Source organism: Dendropsophus ebraccatus, chromosome 8 (genome assembly GCF_027789765.1).
Source record: "Dendropsophus ebraccatus isolate aDenEbr1 chromosome 8, aDenEbr1.pat, whole genome shotgun sequence".
Classification (NCBI taxonomy): Eukaryota; Metazoa; Chordata; class Amphibia; order Anura; family Hylidae; genus Dendropsophus; species Dendropsophus ebraccatus.
The window spans coordinates 60555346-60569438 of record NC_091461.1 but is presented as its reverse complement, the minus strand read 5'-3'; the positions used below and the strand labels follow the sequence as shown (position 1 = coordinate 60569438).

Sequence of the window (14093 nt, the reverse complement as noted above, 5' to 3'; positions counted from 1 at the left end):
ACCTTAGGTCGTGGCGGATCTTGCTGCAAAACTCGCAGCGAGATTTCCGCTGCAATTCCTCCTGTGTGAACCCATCTTTAGTCAGTATATTTGGTCAGTATTTTGCAACCAGGAGTGGATTGAAAACACAGCAAAGCTATGTTCACACACTGTTGAAATTTAGTGGATGGCCGTCATTTAACGGTAAATAATTGCAGTTATTTTAAAACAACGGCTGTTAATTGCCATTATATGGTGGCCATCCACTACATTTCAATAGCCTTTCTGTGTTTTCAATCAACTCCTGGTTTTGGTTGCAAAGTACTGACCAAAAATACTGTGTGGGAACATAGCCTTATACTGCATTTTGCGAAATAAGTTTTAGCGTTATAAGCAGTGCTTCCAAGTCACAGCTTGGCAAAATGTTTAACAGGATAAGCACAACCAACAGTGTCATGCAACTTTCTATTGTTTTCTTTTTACTACTGTATGTATTTAAAAGTAGACTTATATTTACTGTGTTTTCCCTTATGCAATTCTCTGCAAGTATCGACATGTCTAAAGATTATCCAGGTGTAGCTCTTACTCCCAGAGGACACCACCTGCCCATGTATCCCAGATACACTTTCTTTGCTAAGATGATACAGGTATACATGTATATACATATATACAAGTTAATATATGTTTGATTTGTGATACTGGACCTGAATTTCATTTTTTTCACCTATGTATCCATAATCTATGGATTCCAGCGAAGGTGTTCTAAAACTATTTACATATTTAAGGGTTAATTATTGCACAGGGATTTTATGGGATAGCAGGTGCTTCTGTAGTTCTTTAGTGCGGAATTTGTTGAATAATCTTGCAGGTTCCTTTTTACAGCAAATGCACAGTAAGGGGGCGGATTTGTTGAATCATCTTGCAGGTTCCTGTTTACAGCTAATGCACGGTAAGGGTTAACTGTATAGAGGGCGGATTTGCTGGGTGACGCAGAGTCCTGTTACGGAAAACAACCAATGACTAGCAGAGGAACACACTGCAGATTATTGGAAGACTCTGCCAGCCATTCACAGCCAGGTTCTGCATAGAATGCTTCCTGGTCAGGCTGCTGGCTGTGAACTTTGTATCTGCACAGAGTCCATGCTGTCTGTATACTTTCTGGTCTCCTGATCTTTAAAGATATGCCTGGATGAGAAAAGCAGGTGGACACCATAGATCTGGATGTGTGCAAGCCACGTTTCATTGCACTTTTAGGTACCGAGTGATGCAAATCAGCTTTTAGTATGGACATGATAAAGCCCCCCTTGATCCAAGCACAGTCTGCTGGGTGTGTTATAACCGTCTCGCAGCCCCAGTCAGCCCCTGGTGTTCAAAGGAACAACCATCATACCCTTTGTGTTACACCAGAAAGTGACAAGAAGCCCTTTCATCACCCTGCTTCTAACGCTGAATGTGATGGGCAGTGGAGCTGCAGCGGGGTGATCTTAGATAGACATTTAGGAATTGTTATATGCCAAGGAGCAGTATTTTTTCCTTTCCTGAAAGAGAGCAAAAACCCTTTTATTAGTCCAGGTTGTACTGTGCTTTTTGCTGATGACCTGCCATCAGATTTACTGATTCAAGTAGAAAGCGCCATTCAGCCACACATCCACACAAAGTATGATAGTCCCATCCATACGGATGTTCTGGAACAGAGAGCTGCACTAGGATTTATTCCCACCTCAAAGTCAAAAACTGGACGGACACAGCTCCAAGCCCAACTTCTGGCACTACTGCCTTGTCCGGAGTTCCAAAAGGCATTTTCACAACTGTTTAAAAAAGAAGAGGGCTGGGTGTTTTCTAGTGAGGAGGAGAAGAAAGAATATGGCGACTTTCAGAAGGATTTAGATTACCTTCATTGGTTTGCTATTTTGAAGCTCCAAAATCCACTGCCAGGCACACATAAAATGGGCATCATGGATTCTTCCAAGCTGGTAAAAGGCAGTACCGTGTACGCTTGTGGCTCTCCATTTGGCTCATTTTACACTGACATCTTTCTGAATACAATAACTAAAGGTGTCCTAAGTAATACCGCTGGAGACAGAAATGTTGTACTGCTGACTGATGCCCGCTGTTTACCAGGCTCTGAAGGTGGTGGCATATTTTTGTTTAAAGACAGTGTTTTGCATGTGGTTGGCATCATAGTGGCGCCTCTCTGCTGGAAGATGAACGAGTGGGTGGGATTGACTGTAGCTTGCTCTCTAAACCATATTGTTGACAATTTCCGTAACGTTCTTGAAAGGACAGACAACTCTTTAAAGAATGAACTGAGAACTTTGCCGCTAGTAGATCACCGTATATCGGAGGCCGAGGCTCCAAGAACAGTAGAGCATCTAATAGCATCAGTAGTTCTAGTGGACTCAGGCCAATCTTGGGGATCTGGAGTTCTTTTAAGCCCAAAATTAGTGTTAACATGTCGGCACGTGATTAGAAATTCACTCAAAGTATCTGTTAAGATTTGCCATCCTATACATCCACCTGCGTCCCAAACCTATGAAAGGTAAGTAATACAGTCTTGTAGGACAGACTAAAGAAAGGGTGCCATACAATTATCTGCTCAGCAATTCCTGTGGAAGACAAGCACTGTAGCTTTAAAGGGGCTATCCAGCCTTGTAATCTTGATGGCCTATCCTCTGGATAGGCTATCAATATTAGATCAGTGGGGGCCTGTCTTCTGCAGCCACTGCAGCTTTGTCCCATTCAAGTAAATGGAACAGTGCTGCTGTACTATGCTACGGATAGACTGAATAACCCCTTTAATGTGGCTTCTCCTGACATGTCTGTTTTAGTAAATCCTTTCCATGTAATAAAAATTCTGGAACATGTTACCTTATAGCTCTGTTTTGTGCCATTCATCTGTTATTGTACTAGAAATGTATGACTAAGGTGCGTGCACACGTATAGGTTCTGCAGCGCAGATTTGAAGCTGCAGATTTGCTTTGAATCTGCAACTTCAAATCTGTACCATCAAATCTGCTGCAGATCCTTTATGTGTGAATGCACCCCAAATAGCCACCTAGGTGTTTACCAGTCTGAGGCTATCCAATCTGAACTGTCATAGACAATGTCTGGACACTCGCAGGGGTGGGATTAAATTGTTTTGCAATATGTTCCCTACTTGGCGTGATGGATACCCAACATGGGCATTGCATGGAAATATTTTTTTTTCACATCAAACGCACTAATTGCCAGGTCAGGCTATGATGTTATGTACCACATGAAACTACATCTCCTAGTATGGACTGAACAATGGTAAGGGTATGCTTGGAGTATTAGTTTAACTTACCACCACTACAGACCTTAAATTTGAACACAGCACTGATAGGACCATGTCCAACTATGACATTCAGTAACTTACAGGTAAAGTCTTTCCTCCTTCATCTGGTCCAGACCAACATGAGTTCTTCCACCTGAATCTCTTCTCAGCAGTTTGAGGGCTTGTAATAAAGATTTTCAACATCCAAAGTAAACTTTAATAATAATGTGATCTTATTTTTGGGCATGTTGGTCGCTGGTATTTATACAGCATACCTATGTATTTGCCTTTTATTAACAATTATTTTACAATGTGGCATTATATTTCCAGGTTCCGGACTATTAAAGGTCGTGTTTTGTTCTCCACTCAAGCATTTTCTCCTTATGACATTGCTGTGGTGGAGCTAGAAGAACGTATTCCTGGTATTCCTGAACCAGTCTTGGCATCTGGATATTGTACAGGTTTGATACACTGCTTTAGCTGCATTAAACCATTTACATCAGAAGAAACACAGTAATGGATTCTGTATATTAATAGAGAAGTAGCTAAAGCTACATTCCCAAAGTCCTGAATTTTTCAGGACCATATATTATGTTGGCAATCCTCTTCCACACTCCACAAAAATGCATATGTTATGCATCTGTATTCTTTGCAGACCCGTAAAAGTGGAAAGTCGCTTGTTAAAATGGCTGCTGGGGGGAGCTGCACCTGTGATATCAGAATTATGGATCCTTAATTTGCAGATGTTACACATGATACTTACATCTGCAAATTACAGATGCTCCCATGGACTTCAATGGGACAATCTTTTCCACAATTATAGTCTGTACTAGGGCTTATCAGTCATTTTTGCAGCATCGGATTACAGGCTGTTTACAGATTTGCAAAGCTACAGACAATTGAACAGTCCAATAGGAATGAATAGGTCAAGAATGCAGATCTAAAGATCGTCTGGAGAGCCCCTCCCCCAGCTGTTGGTGTGTGTAATAGCGCTGGCAGTGAACGCTGATCTGAGAGGACGGCGCTCGCATGCTCCTCCTGATCGTCCCACATAATAGAGCTTTAAAGGACAAGTGCCATGAAAAACTTTTTCCCAGTAATTGAAGCACATTACAAAGTTATATAACTCTGTAATATACTTCAATCACCTATCTGCCTCCCTTCCCTGTCTTTTCCCCCCTCCACCCCCCACCAGGAAGTGTCCTGACTCACACAGACCTGATTACTGTCGTCACCGTCACCAGGCAGCTCCTTCTTGTGAGTCATCAGCAGGAGGGCTGCTCTAGCTCCTGTTACACTAGCCTCCCCCTCCCCCTCCTTGTCAGGTGACTCTGCTTGCTCAGCTTATCTTCTCTAGTGACATGACTCCTTCACTGAGTCCACGGCAGCAGGAGAGGGTATAAGGGGAGGGGGAGAGAGGGTATAAGGGGAGGGGGGAGCTGCCTATGTGCCCGAGTCAGTCTGAGGGAAGATAAGCAAGTGAGATGTGACAAGTGATGGCTTGCAGTTGTTCAGCCAGTCGGAGGTGAGCAAGCTGAGTCACCTGACAAGGCAGGGGAGGGGGGAGGCTAGTGTAACAGGAGAAGGAGCTGAGAGAAGAGCCTGGTGACTGTGACGACAGTAATCAGGTCTGTGTGAGTCAGGACACTTCCTGGTGGGGGGTGGAGGGGGGAAAAGACAGGGAAGGGAGGCAGATAGGTGATTGAAGCATATTACAGAGTTATATAAATTTGTAATGTACTTCAGTTACTGGGAAAAAAAGTTTTTCATGGCACTTGTCCTTTAAGTCTTTGTAAACGTGGTTTGTGTTCATACATGTCTTTTAAATTTTTAAATTTGTTTTCCCTATGAAAAATAGGGGTCTGACATCTGTGAACTCAACTGAATAGCAAAAATAGTGTCATGTCCCCTTTATTGTAGAAAAATAATAGAAAATAGCACTTGGCCCAAAAACACATCCTTTTATTACATCATTGCAAGAAGAAGGCCCTTGAAGCTGAAACATTGCAGTGCTGTAGTAAAGAGCTGCCTTTGTACAAAGAGAGATATCTTCAGGGCTTGCTCCAGGTTTTTGTGGGCCCTCGGGTGACAGAGCCTCAGCGGGCCCATTATCCATCCACTATGCACACATCATCCACACACTATGCACAATTACTTGAGACATCACTAACATACACAAACACACATTATTGACACACACACACTAACTGACTGACTGACACTGACTCGCTGACTGACTGACACTGACTGGCTCACTAACAGACTGACACTGACATACTCAGACACTGACACACAGCACTTACAGCCCAATCTTCTCCCTCTTCCTCTGTCGGGCTGCTTTCCACACTGTGAAGTTGAGGACCTTTGGGTCACGTGATCAGGTCCTTCACTTTTCTCTCTCTGTGCAGGTCCTCCATCTTTCTCCTGTGTCTTCTGATGTTCAGCCGGCTCACCCTGCACTACAGTGAGCTGACTGAACATTAGAAAACCAGGCCCCTCTCCCTCTCTAGGCCCCTAGAGGCATTGTGAGCCCCGGAACTTCCCCGGATAAGCCCTGAGCTGACACCGACCCTAGATATCTTCTTCTATTTCTCTTCACTAAAGGGACCTTTAGATCAGGTCTGGCGAGGTGGGCACCATTCTCATTCATAGGAATGGATGAATTCAAGTGCTGCAAAAATGTTTATATAAATTAATTTTTTTAATTCACAGCAGATTACAATATTACATAATTTAAAATGAGTTCCAGTATTTTTCAAATCAAATTCAAATCTTTAGGGATGTGCTTATTGGTGCAGTATTTAATTCTCTTTTACCACAGAGTGTTTTTACCTTTGCTGATTCAGAGAACTCTGTGTTCCTGCACGTTCATCTATGCTGCCTGTGGTGTATCTGTTCAACCAAAACTTTCATGCAGACACAAATGACATAATGAGGCAGGAAGAAACAGCAGTGCTCAGATAACACACTGTTATATTGTTTAATCGGAGGATTATAGAGCCATATAATGACAGGAGGGCTCAAGAAAAATTATAATCAGAACAAAATCTTCTAATACCGCATTCTAATGGTGGATCTTTTTTATTTTTATGTTTGCTTGTCTGTTTTTTTTCTAATGCTCAGGCTAGTAAAGATGGCATTATAAGTGTCTTCCTAGTATTTCATTCAATGCAAATCACTAGTAACTTGATTTTCAACCAAATGAATGTATCACCTATTCACAAGATAACTAGAACTGTGCCAGAAATAACCTAGCTCAGCTGGAGACTAGACCTTAGAGATTCATGGAGTAAGCAATGTTTAAGCAGTTTCCTCTTCACTGAGGAACAGCTACAAGAGTATAGACTGGGCTACCAAAAGTACCATTGTGAGCCTAGGATATCGAAGCTTATCCTAAAGGGCCAAACCAAATGGTCCCACTAAGAACCCAGTCTTTCCTGACAGGCTATTAAAACATTTATTCACTTTCTAACATCTACTAGTGAGTGGTAAAACAAAAGTGTATAAGTAATGTGTTCACACTTATTCAGCAGTTTGCTGGCATCCAAACCCCAATACACATCCTCCCAACATGTTTTACCTCTCATGCAGCATCTTCAGTCCATCCTCCAACCTCTCTCAGCCCATCAAAGACCAGTACTGTCTCATTTCTAGCAGCTGTGTCAGTGAGAAATCGAACACAGCAAGGTAAAGATATTAAACAATGTGTACAAGGATATATTCAGTCAGATAGTGCCCATCCGATAACTTACTGATGAAGGTGCCAGAAAGAATGCGGCGCCAGTCTGTGATGGGCCAAAAGGAGAATGGCGTGGCTGTTTACGTCACAGTTTTCCAACAAATTCAATAAGGCTCTGGCCCAGCAGATAAGTTGCTTTGATTTGTCGGTCAGTTGGCTCTTATTGAATTTAATCACAAAGAGTCTATAAATGTAAGTTAAGGACAGTATGCAACTTTCTATTTAAATTATGTTCCATTCGCCATATGATGCTGCATATGTGGCGAAACATGATGCGGGACACTAAATTAAAAGTTGATTTTGTTTTAATAATCTTAGTACAGATACCAGCACACCACTTTAAAACTCTGCTGTTTGTACTGCGGCAGTGAATAAGTGATGACCCTTTTCTGTAAAAAAATAAAATGTTTAACTTCCTAATTCTACGCACTCTATACAGAATTTTACAAACTGTAAAAAAACTAAAATGCAAGATTCAATAGGGCCGGGTCCTTATTGCTGCTTTTGGGTCCTTTTTTTGACCATTCTAAATGCATATATTGGTTATATGTGTACAATACTGGAAACACTAATTTTGTTTTTGCCCAAATTTACCAGGGGAAGATGTCTATGTTGTAGGATATGGAGCCCTTGGGGAAAGATGTGGCCCATCTGTGACATCTGGAGTGCTGTCAGCCGTGATTTCTGTTAGTAATGTCGCAGTTATGTTACAGACATCATGTGCTGTGCATGGAGGTTCTAGTGGAGGACCATTGTTTGCTGTCGAGTCTGGACAGCTTTTAGGTAAGGAATATTCTACTTTTCTCATTATTTCTAAGATTATTATTTTATAGGCTGAAAAGGCAAATGTTTGGGCACAATTGCACCCAATCTCTTCCCAATCAGGGCTGTCAGACAATATCAGTGGTCATTCCCTGCATTTGTACCTTCCTTGGGCAGTCATACTAGAGAATCCCACCTTTACTGAAGGGTGTTAGAGCAGCGCCTTTCTCCCTCTAGTTGCCAGAGAAGCTCAACCATCTCCCAGTAGTTACATAATGGCCGCCCAACAGTTGCTGTGTAAGCATGTCTTCTCCAAATAGAGTAGTAAAGTCCCTATTTTCCCTATACACAAGTGCCCTCATTCCCCCAAGTACTCAATATAGTGCACTTTTTCTCCATTTTCACAATACCCCCAGCAGTGCACCTCCCCATCAGCTAGAACACCCCCCTCTGTCCTTCCTTCAGTAGTTAGAACAAGGATTTGTCTTGTAACAGAGACTCCTCACAACAACATGGTATTTGCAGATGAACATATGACTTTATTTGCCAGTGGCACAAAGTTGTACACCCTGCTCAGTGTGAATAGAATCTTTTCTGATGACAGATTACTGAATACTTGCAGAACACAGTGTGCATTCTCTATATCATATGCAGGAGGAGGAGGACTCTTGCAATTGTCCCCTTTGCAGCACTAGTCCACTCATTCTGAGGGATGGGCCTGCAGTGGCCTCAGGACAGCCAGCCACTCTGTTCTCTTATCAGTCCAACTCCAGAGGGTGTTCTCTAAACCTGCAATGGCTGCAAAGGTCCCTCAGGCTCTTTCCTCAGCTCACCAGCTTATTGAAGCTGTAAAGAGGCCTGATACCCTGCAGCATGAGCCCGATCCCTGTGCATGTGCCATAGGTTAGCAAACCTGTTTACATCCTCTATGAGCCGGTGAACCTTGACAGACATCTGCTGACAGGAAGCTTAAAGGGGTTATCCAGTGCTACAAAAGCATGGCCACTCTCTTCCAGAGACAGCCCCACTCTTGTCTCCAGCTTGGGTGGGGTTTTGCTGCTCAGTTCCATTGGAGCCTAACTGCAAACCACACCTGAACTGGAGACAAGAGTCGTGTTGTCTCTGAAAGAAAGTGGCCATGTTTTTGTAGCGCTGGATAACCCCTTTAATCTGAGTGGCCTATTCCAATTTGTTCCGGATTGATACTGGCTATTATTATCTTTGATTCCATACTAATAGAATATTCAGTGGCAATAATAATTTTTTGTATGTCCCCTTTTCTTGTTGTAGGTATTGTTGCAAGTAACACAAGGGATAACTCTACAGGCGCCACCTATCCCCATTTAAATTTTAGCATTCCCATTACTGTTGTCCGGGCTGCCATTGAGAGATATAGACAATATGGAGATTTACGAAGTTTTGGAGAGCTTAACAAGGCGGGACATGCAGTTCAAGAAGTCTGGCGTCTGCAAAGATCACCTGGGAAAGTCTTTCAGAGCAAGCTCTAAATAACATACAAGTTTTTATAAACTATATTGCGATTACACTAAACGCATCATCAATGTTCACATGGGTTACTTTTCAAGACTTTTTACAGTCCTAAGAAATAATGGCGTTTAAAATAATAGTTTGAAATAATGGCGTCACTTATTTCCATCTTCATTTGTTCTCCTGAAAAAGACATATTTTGGTCCCTGGAAAATGATTTAGTTAGAAAATCAGATCTGTTGGGTCTTTTGCATAATAAAGTCTTGTATGAATATAAAAAAATGGTTTCTATGTTTTTGTGGATAACAGAACACTAAAGGATGACATATTTGAAAGGCTTTTAAGGCGACTCTGTACCCACAATCTGACCCCCACAATCCACTTGTACCGTCGGATAGCTGCTTTTAATCTTCGTCCCTTCGGCAGGTGATGCAGTTATTATCCTAAAAAAGAACTTTTAAACTTGCAGCCCTGTGTCAAATTGGCGTGGCCTAGAGTGTCTGTGCTCTAGGTCGGCACCACCTCTCACAGTCCCTTTAAGAATTAGAGAAGAGAAAAGACTGGATTCCTTCAGCTCTCATAAAATCATTGAGCTTTATTTCAGCAATTCATAAAAACAGCCGATGCGTTTCGAGCCAACTTGGCTCTTAGTCATGGCATCTAAGTAGTAACATAACAAGACAGACGAAGTGTTAGTGTATATACATACAAAGTACTCGAGTCTGCCGGTCTCAGGTACTTCTGTGTTTATATATAGTACATTATGCATATATGTATACTAATACGCTGTTGTCTATAATCCCCGTAAAATAACATTTTTGTTACACGGATTTTAACCACTTTGTATGTATATACACTAACACTTCGTCTGTCTTGTTATGTTACTACTTAGATGCCATGACTAAGAGCCGAGTTGGCTCGAAACGTGTCGGCTGTTTTTTTATGAATTGCTGAAATAAAGTTCAATGATTTTATGAGAGCTGAAGGAATCCAGTCTTTTCTCTGTATACACCCCGGAATCCAGGGGCTATACCTTAGTGCTCTGAAATCTATATCGGATGCAAGGAAGTATGATCTATTTCACTGGGCGCTGACCACCCTTACTACCTTTAGGAATTATGTTGATGAGTTCCAACAGACTCAAGACTTTTACGTGTTACATTATCAGCTATTGATTTGAAGTAACTGCATTTATCTTACTTCTAACTTATTTTACCAGCTAAGGCCCCATTCACACGTCCGTGTCAGTTTTTACTGTCAGGAAATCCTGATCAGGAGACCTCAAATGTCATCAGGATAGTATCAGGATTTCCTGACAGTAATCCGTTTTTACCATCAGGAAACCATCAGGATTTCCTGATGAGATGGTCTAGTATGCCAACATAAATCACAGGTACCCACACAGCCCCTAGTGTACCTGGATGGCCACAGGCTGCAGAACTACAACTCCCATCATGGCCTGCCAGCAGAGCCATGATGGGAGTTGTACTTCTGCAACCTGGATGGCCACAGGCTGCAGAACTACAACTCCCATCATGGCCTGCCAGCATAGCCATGATGGGAGTTGTACTTCTGCAACCTGGATGGCCACAGGCTGCAGAACTACAACTCCCATCATGGCCTGCCAGCAGAGCCATGATGGGAGTTGTACTTCTGCAACCTGGATGGCCACAGGCTGCAGAACTACAACTCCCATCATGGCCTGTCAGCAGAGCCATGATGGGAGTTGTACTTCTGCAACCTGGATGGCCACAGGCTGCAGAACTACAACTCCCATCATGGCCTGGCAACTCCATCAGAGCATGGTGGGAGTAGTAGTCCTAAAGGGGTAATCTTACCTGTCCTGGATCCTGCTCTGTCCGGGCAGCGAGGTTGAGGTCCGGGCAGAGTGCAGTGCAGAGATCCGGGCGGCGGCAGCGGACGGAGGCGCGGAGCATGCGGCGGGCCGGTGGGGAGTTTCCGGGGGGGCCGGTGGGGAGTTTCCAGGGGGGGGGCGGGGGGGATGGAGCGAGCGGGCGGGCGGGCTGCACCGCACTCTGGCCGGCCAGCCCTGTAGTACCAGAGGGGCGGTCAGGCGAGTGGAGTGGGCGAGCAGAGCGAGCGGTCGGGCGGGCGGGGCGAGCGGGGCGGGCGGGCTACACCGCACCGCACTCTGGCCCCGTGGTGAGGTCCTGGCTCTCTACCATTCCGGAATCACGGGCACTTTCCTGATATAATGCCCGTGATTCCGGCGCTCCCATAGACTTCTATGGGGGCGTCCGTGCCGGATTTCCGGACGAAAATAGGACAGGATCTAAAAAATCCGGTCCTATTTTCCGGAACGGACACCCTTCCGGAAAAATCCGGAAGGGTGTCCGTGTCTAATGTCAGCCTATGAGTCCGGAAATCCGGACAGATTTTCCGGACGTGTGAAGGGGGCCTGAATCAGCTATTTGCCAGTGGTGCCAGCAGTTAGCCTCCAACCAAATATTTACTTTTTTTTATTTTAATTAAATTGACATTGCATATTCTCTGAAGATGAATACCATTAAATACTAGGGTGGAGCATGAGGATACTGTTATGCCTGGTAGGTAACAGACAAATTTTGGTCTGCAGTTTATGAGGGTAGGGGTCCCCAGTTCTGTATGTGTGACCCTATCATTTTTTGGGTGCAGAGTCTTTAAGCCAATATTATGTTTAGAATATCTATAGCTATGGAACTATTATTTCTATAGTACTTTAGTTGGAATGTTAAGCAGAATGGTAGTCACCAAAAAAAAGGGCAACTATTTTTTCAAAAATATTACTAAATATAAGAAAGTACCAAAAGCTTTTCAAAAGTTCAGTTTGACAGGTTTGCTAAACCAAACTTTAAAGTGTACCTGTCTTTATAACTTTTAAAATCTAAATCAATAGTAGATGTGATATAACGCAAGTTTGCAATTTACATTTATTATTATTTTTTATTTAGTAAAGGGAGAACCCAGCACTTCCTGTTTTCTGTCAGTTTTTTTTTCTCCAAAAAACAGGAAACAGTCAGAAAACAGGAAGTCATGTGTATTCCAGACCATCTGAGCACTCACAGAGAAAGCAGCCATGTGACTGATGGACACATTGAGCCGTGACTCTCTGTACTGGCTGAAATTCCTGTGTTTAGTCTATTTTTTTACAACCAGCACAAGTCAGAAAATCTGCCTTCAGGAGACTGGACCTGGATTTCTGGTAGGTTCAGCTTTGTTTTACAGCATGATAGCAACAAAAAAAAATTATGAATGTATATTGCAAACTTGCTTTATATCACATCTACTGTTGTTTTAAATAACTGGTGCCAGAAAGTTATACAGATTTGTAAATTACTTCTATTTAAAAAAAAATTAAATAAAAGTAAAGCCCTACCCTTAAAGGGGTAGTGCGGCACTAAGAAATTATTCATAGAATAACACACATTACAAAGTTATACAACTTTGTAATGTATGTTAAGTCTGTGAATCGCCCCCTTCTCGTGTCTCACCACCCCCGCACGTGTCCCCGGAAGTGTGGTGCATTATACATACCTGATCCGTGTCGCGCATGTCCGCCAACTTGTGCCAAGACGTCATCTTCGGACGGCCGAACCGCTCCGACCGTCCCTAGTGCCGGCCGCCTTCTGAAGCGTCATCAGATGCTCAGCCGCGATTGGCTGAGCATAACTGTGCTCAGCCAATCGCGGCTGAGCACAGTTATGACATGGCAGAGGGGGGCCGGCATCAGGGCCGGCGGCCGGCCTCCCGAGAATGACGTGTTGGCACGTCATGGCGGACAGGCGCGACGGGCGCGACACGGATCAGGTATGTATAATGCACCACACACTTCCGGGTACACGTGCAGGGGTGGTGGGACACGTGAAGGGGGCGATTCACAGACATAACATACATTACAAAGTTGTATAACTTTGTAATGTGTGTTATTCTATGAATAATTGTTTACCGCCGCACTACCCCTTTAAGGACCGAGACAATTTTTGTTTACGCGCTTTCGTTTTTTTTTCCTCCTTATGTTTAAAAGGCCATAGCCCTTGCATTTTTTTCACCTAGAGACCCACATGAGCCCTTATTTTTTGCGGCACTAATTTTACTTTGCAATGACAAAATACATTTTTCCATAAAATATGCTGCTAAAAAAAAATTATTTGTGCTGTGAAAATGCTTGTGTATATGTGACTTTTTGATTGCTTTTTATTAAACTTTTCTGAATTTAATGTGACACACAATCAGCAATTTTGCGCTTACACTGTTTACTGTGCATGATCAGGAATGTGATAATATTTATTTTTATTTGTAAAATGGGAAAAGGGGGTGATTCAGACTATGAATATGGGAAGGGGCTTTTTATTATTAAAAAGACTTTTTTGTTTACACTACATTACTCTTTTTGCTCCACTAGGGGGCAACATTATACACTACACTGATTCTTCATAGGAATCAATGTAGTATATATGCTTAACACATCCATTTTACTGCAGATCCATTGTAAGATCTGCAATTCAGACGCTGAGTCCTGGAAAGACATGTAACGGTGATCAAGCTTCCCTGATCGCACATGGGGAAGCCTGATCACCGCCACTGAACCACCAATGATGGTTTTTATGGACATTTAAATGCAGCTTTCAGTTTTGACAGCCGCATTTAAATGTCTAATTAGCGGGTGTGGCAATCCGCCTGCGCCCACTAATATCCACAGTCCCAGGCTGCACAAAGCAGCTGGGAGTGGCGGGATACAGAGCAAGGTCTCCTTCTTCTCTCTAGACTGGAACGAATACCACTTTCTGCTGATATACAGCAGCTGATGAGTACTGGAAGACTTTCTGGAGT

The 14093-nt window shown here is 43.1% G+C and overlaps 1 protein-coding gene across 1 annotated transcript; it reads left to right on the top strand.

Annotated features, from left to right (window-relative positions):
- The first annotated feature begins 1140 nt into the window (after positions 1-1140).
- TYSND1 (trypsin like peroxisomal matrix peptidase 1) lies at positions 1141-9522 on the top strand. Its single transcript, XM_069979148.1, has 4 exons — positions 1141-2518; positions 3605-3735; positions 7611-7796; positions 9066-9522. The coding sequence occupies exons 1-4, from the start codon at positions 1263-1265 to the stop codon at positions 9281-9283; spliced, it is 1791 nt and encodes a 596-aa protein (XP_069835249.1). The 5' UTR covers positions 1141-1262; the 3' UTR covers positions 9284-9522.
- Positions 9523-14093: the final 4571 nt, after the last annotated feature.

Excerpts from the sequence above, each read along its gene's own strand:
- TYSND1 (XM_069979148.1), top strand. The coding sequence starts at position 1,263 with ATGGACATGATAAAGCCCCCCTTGATCCAAGCACAGTCTGCTGGGTGT. Across the intron at positions 2,519-3,604 it reads GCGTCCCAAACCTATGAAAG|GTTCCGGACTATTAAAGGTC; the intron begins GTAAGTAATACA and ends TTATATTTCCAG. Across the intron at positions 7,797-9,065 it reads CGAGTCTGGACAGCTTTTAG|GTATTGTTGCAAGTAACACA; the intron begins GTAAGGAATATT and ends TTCTTGTTGTAG.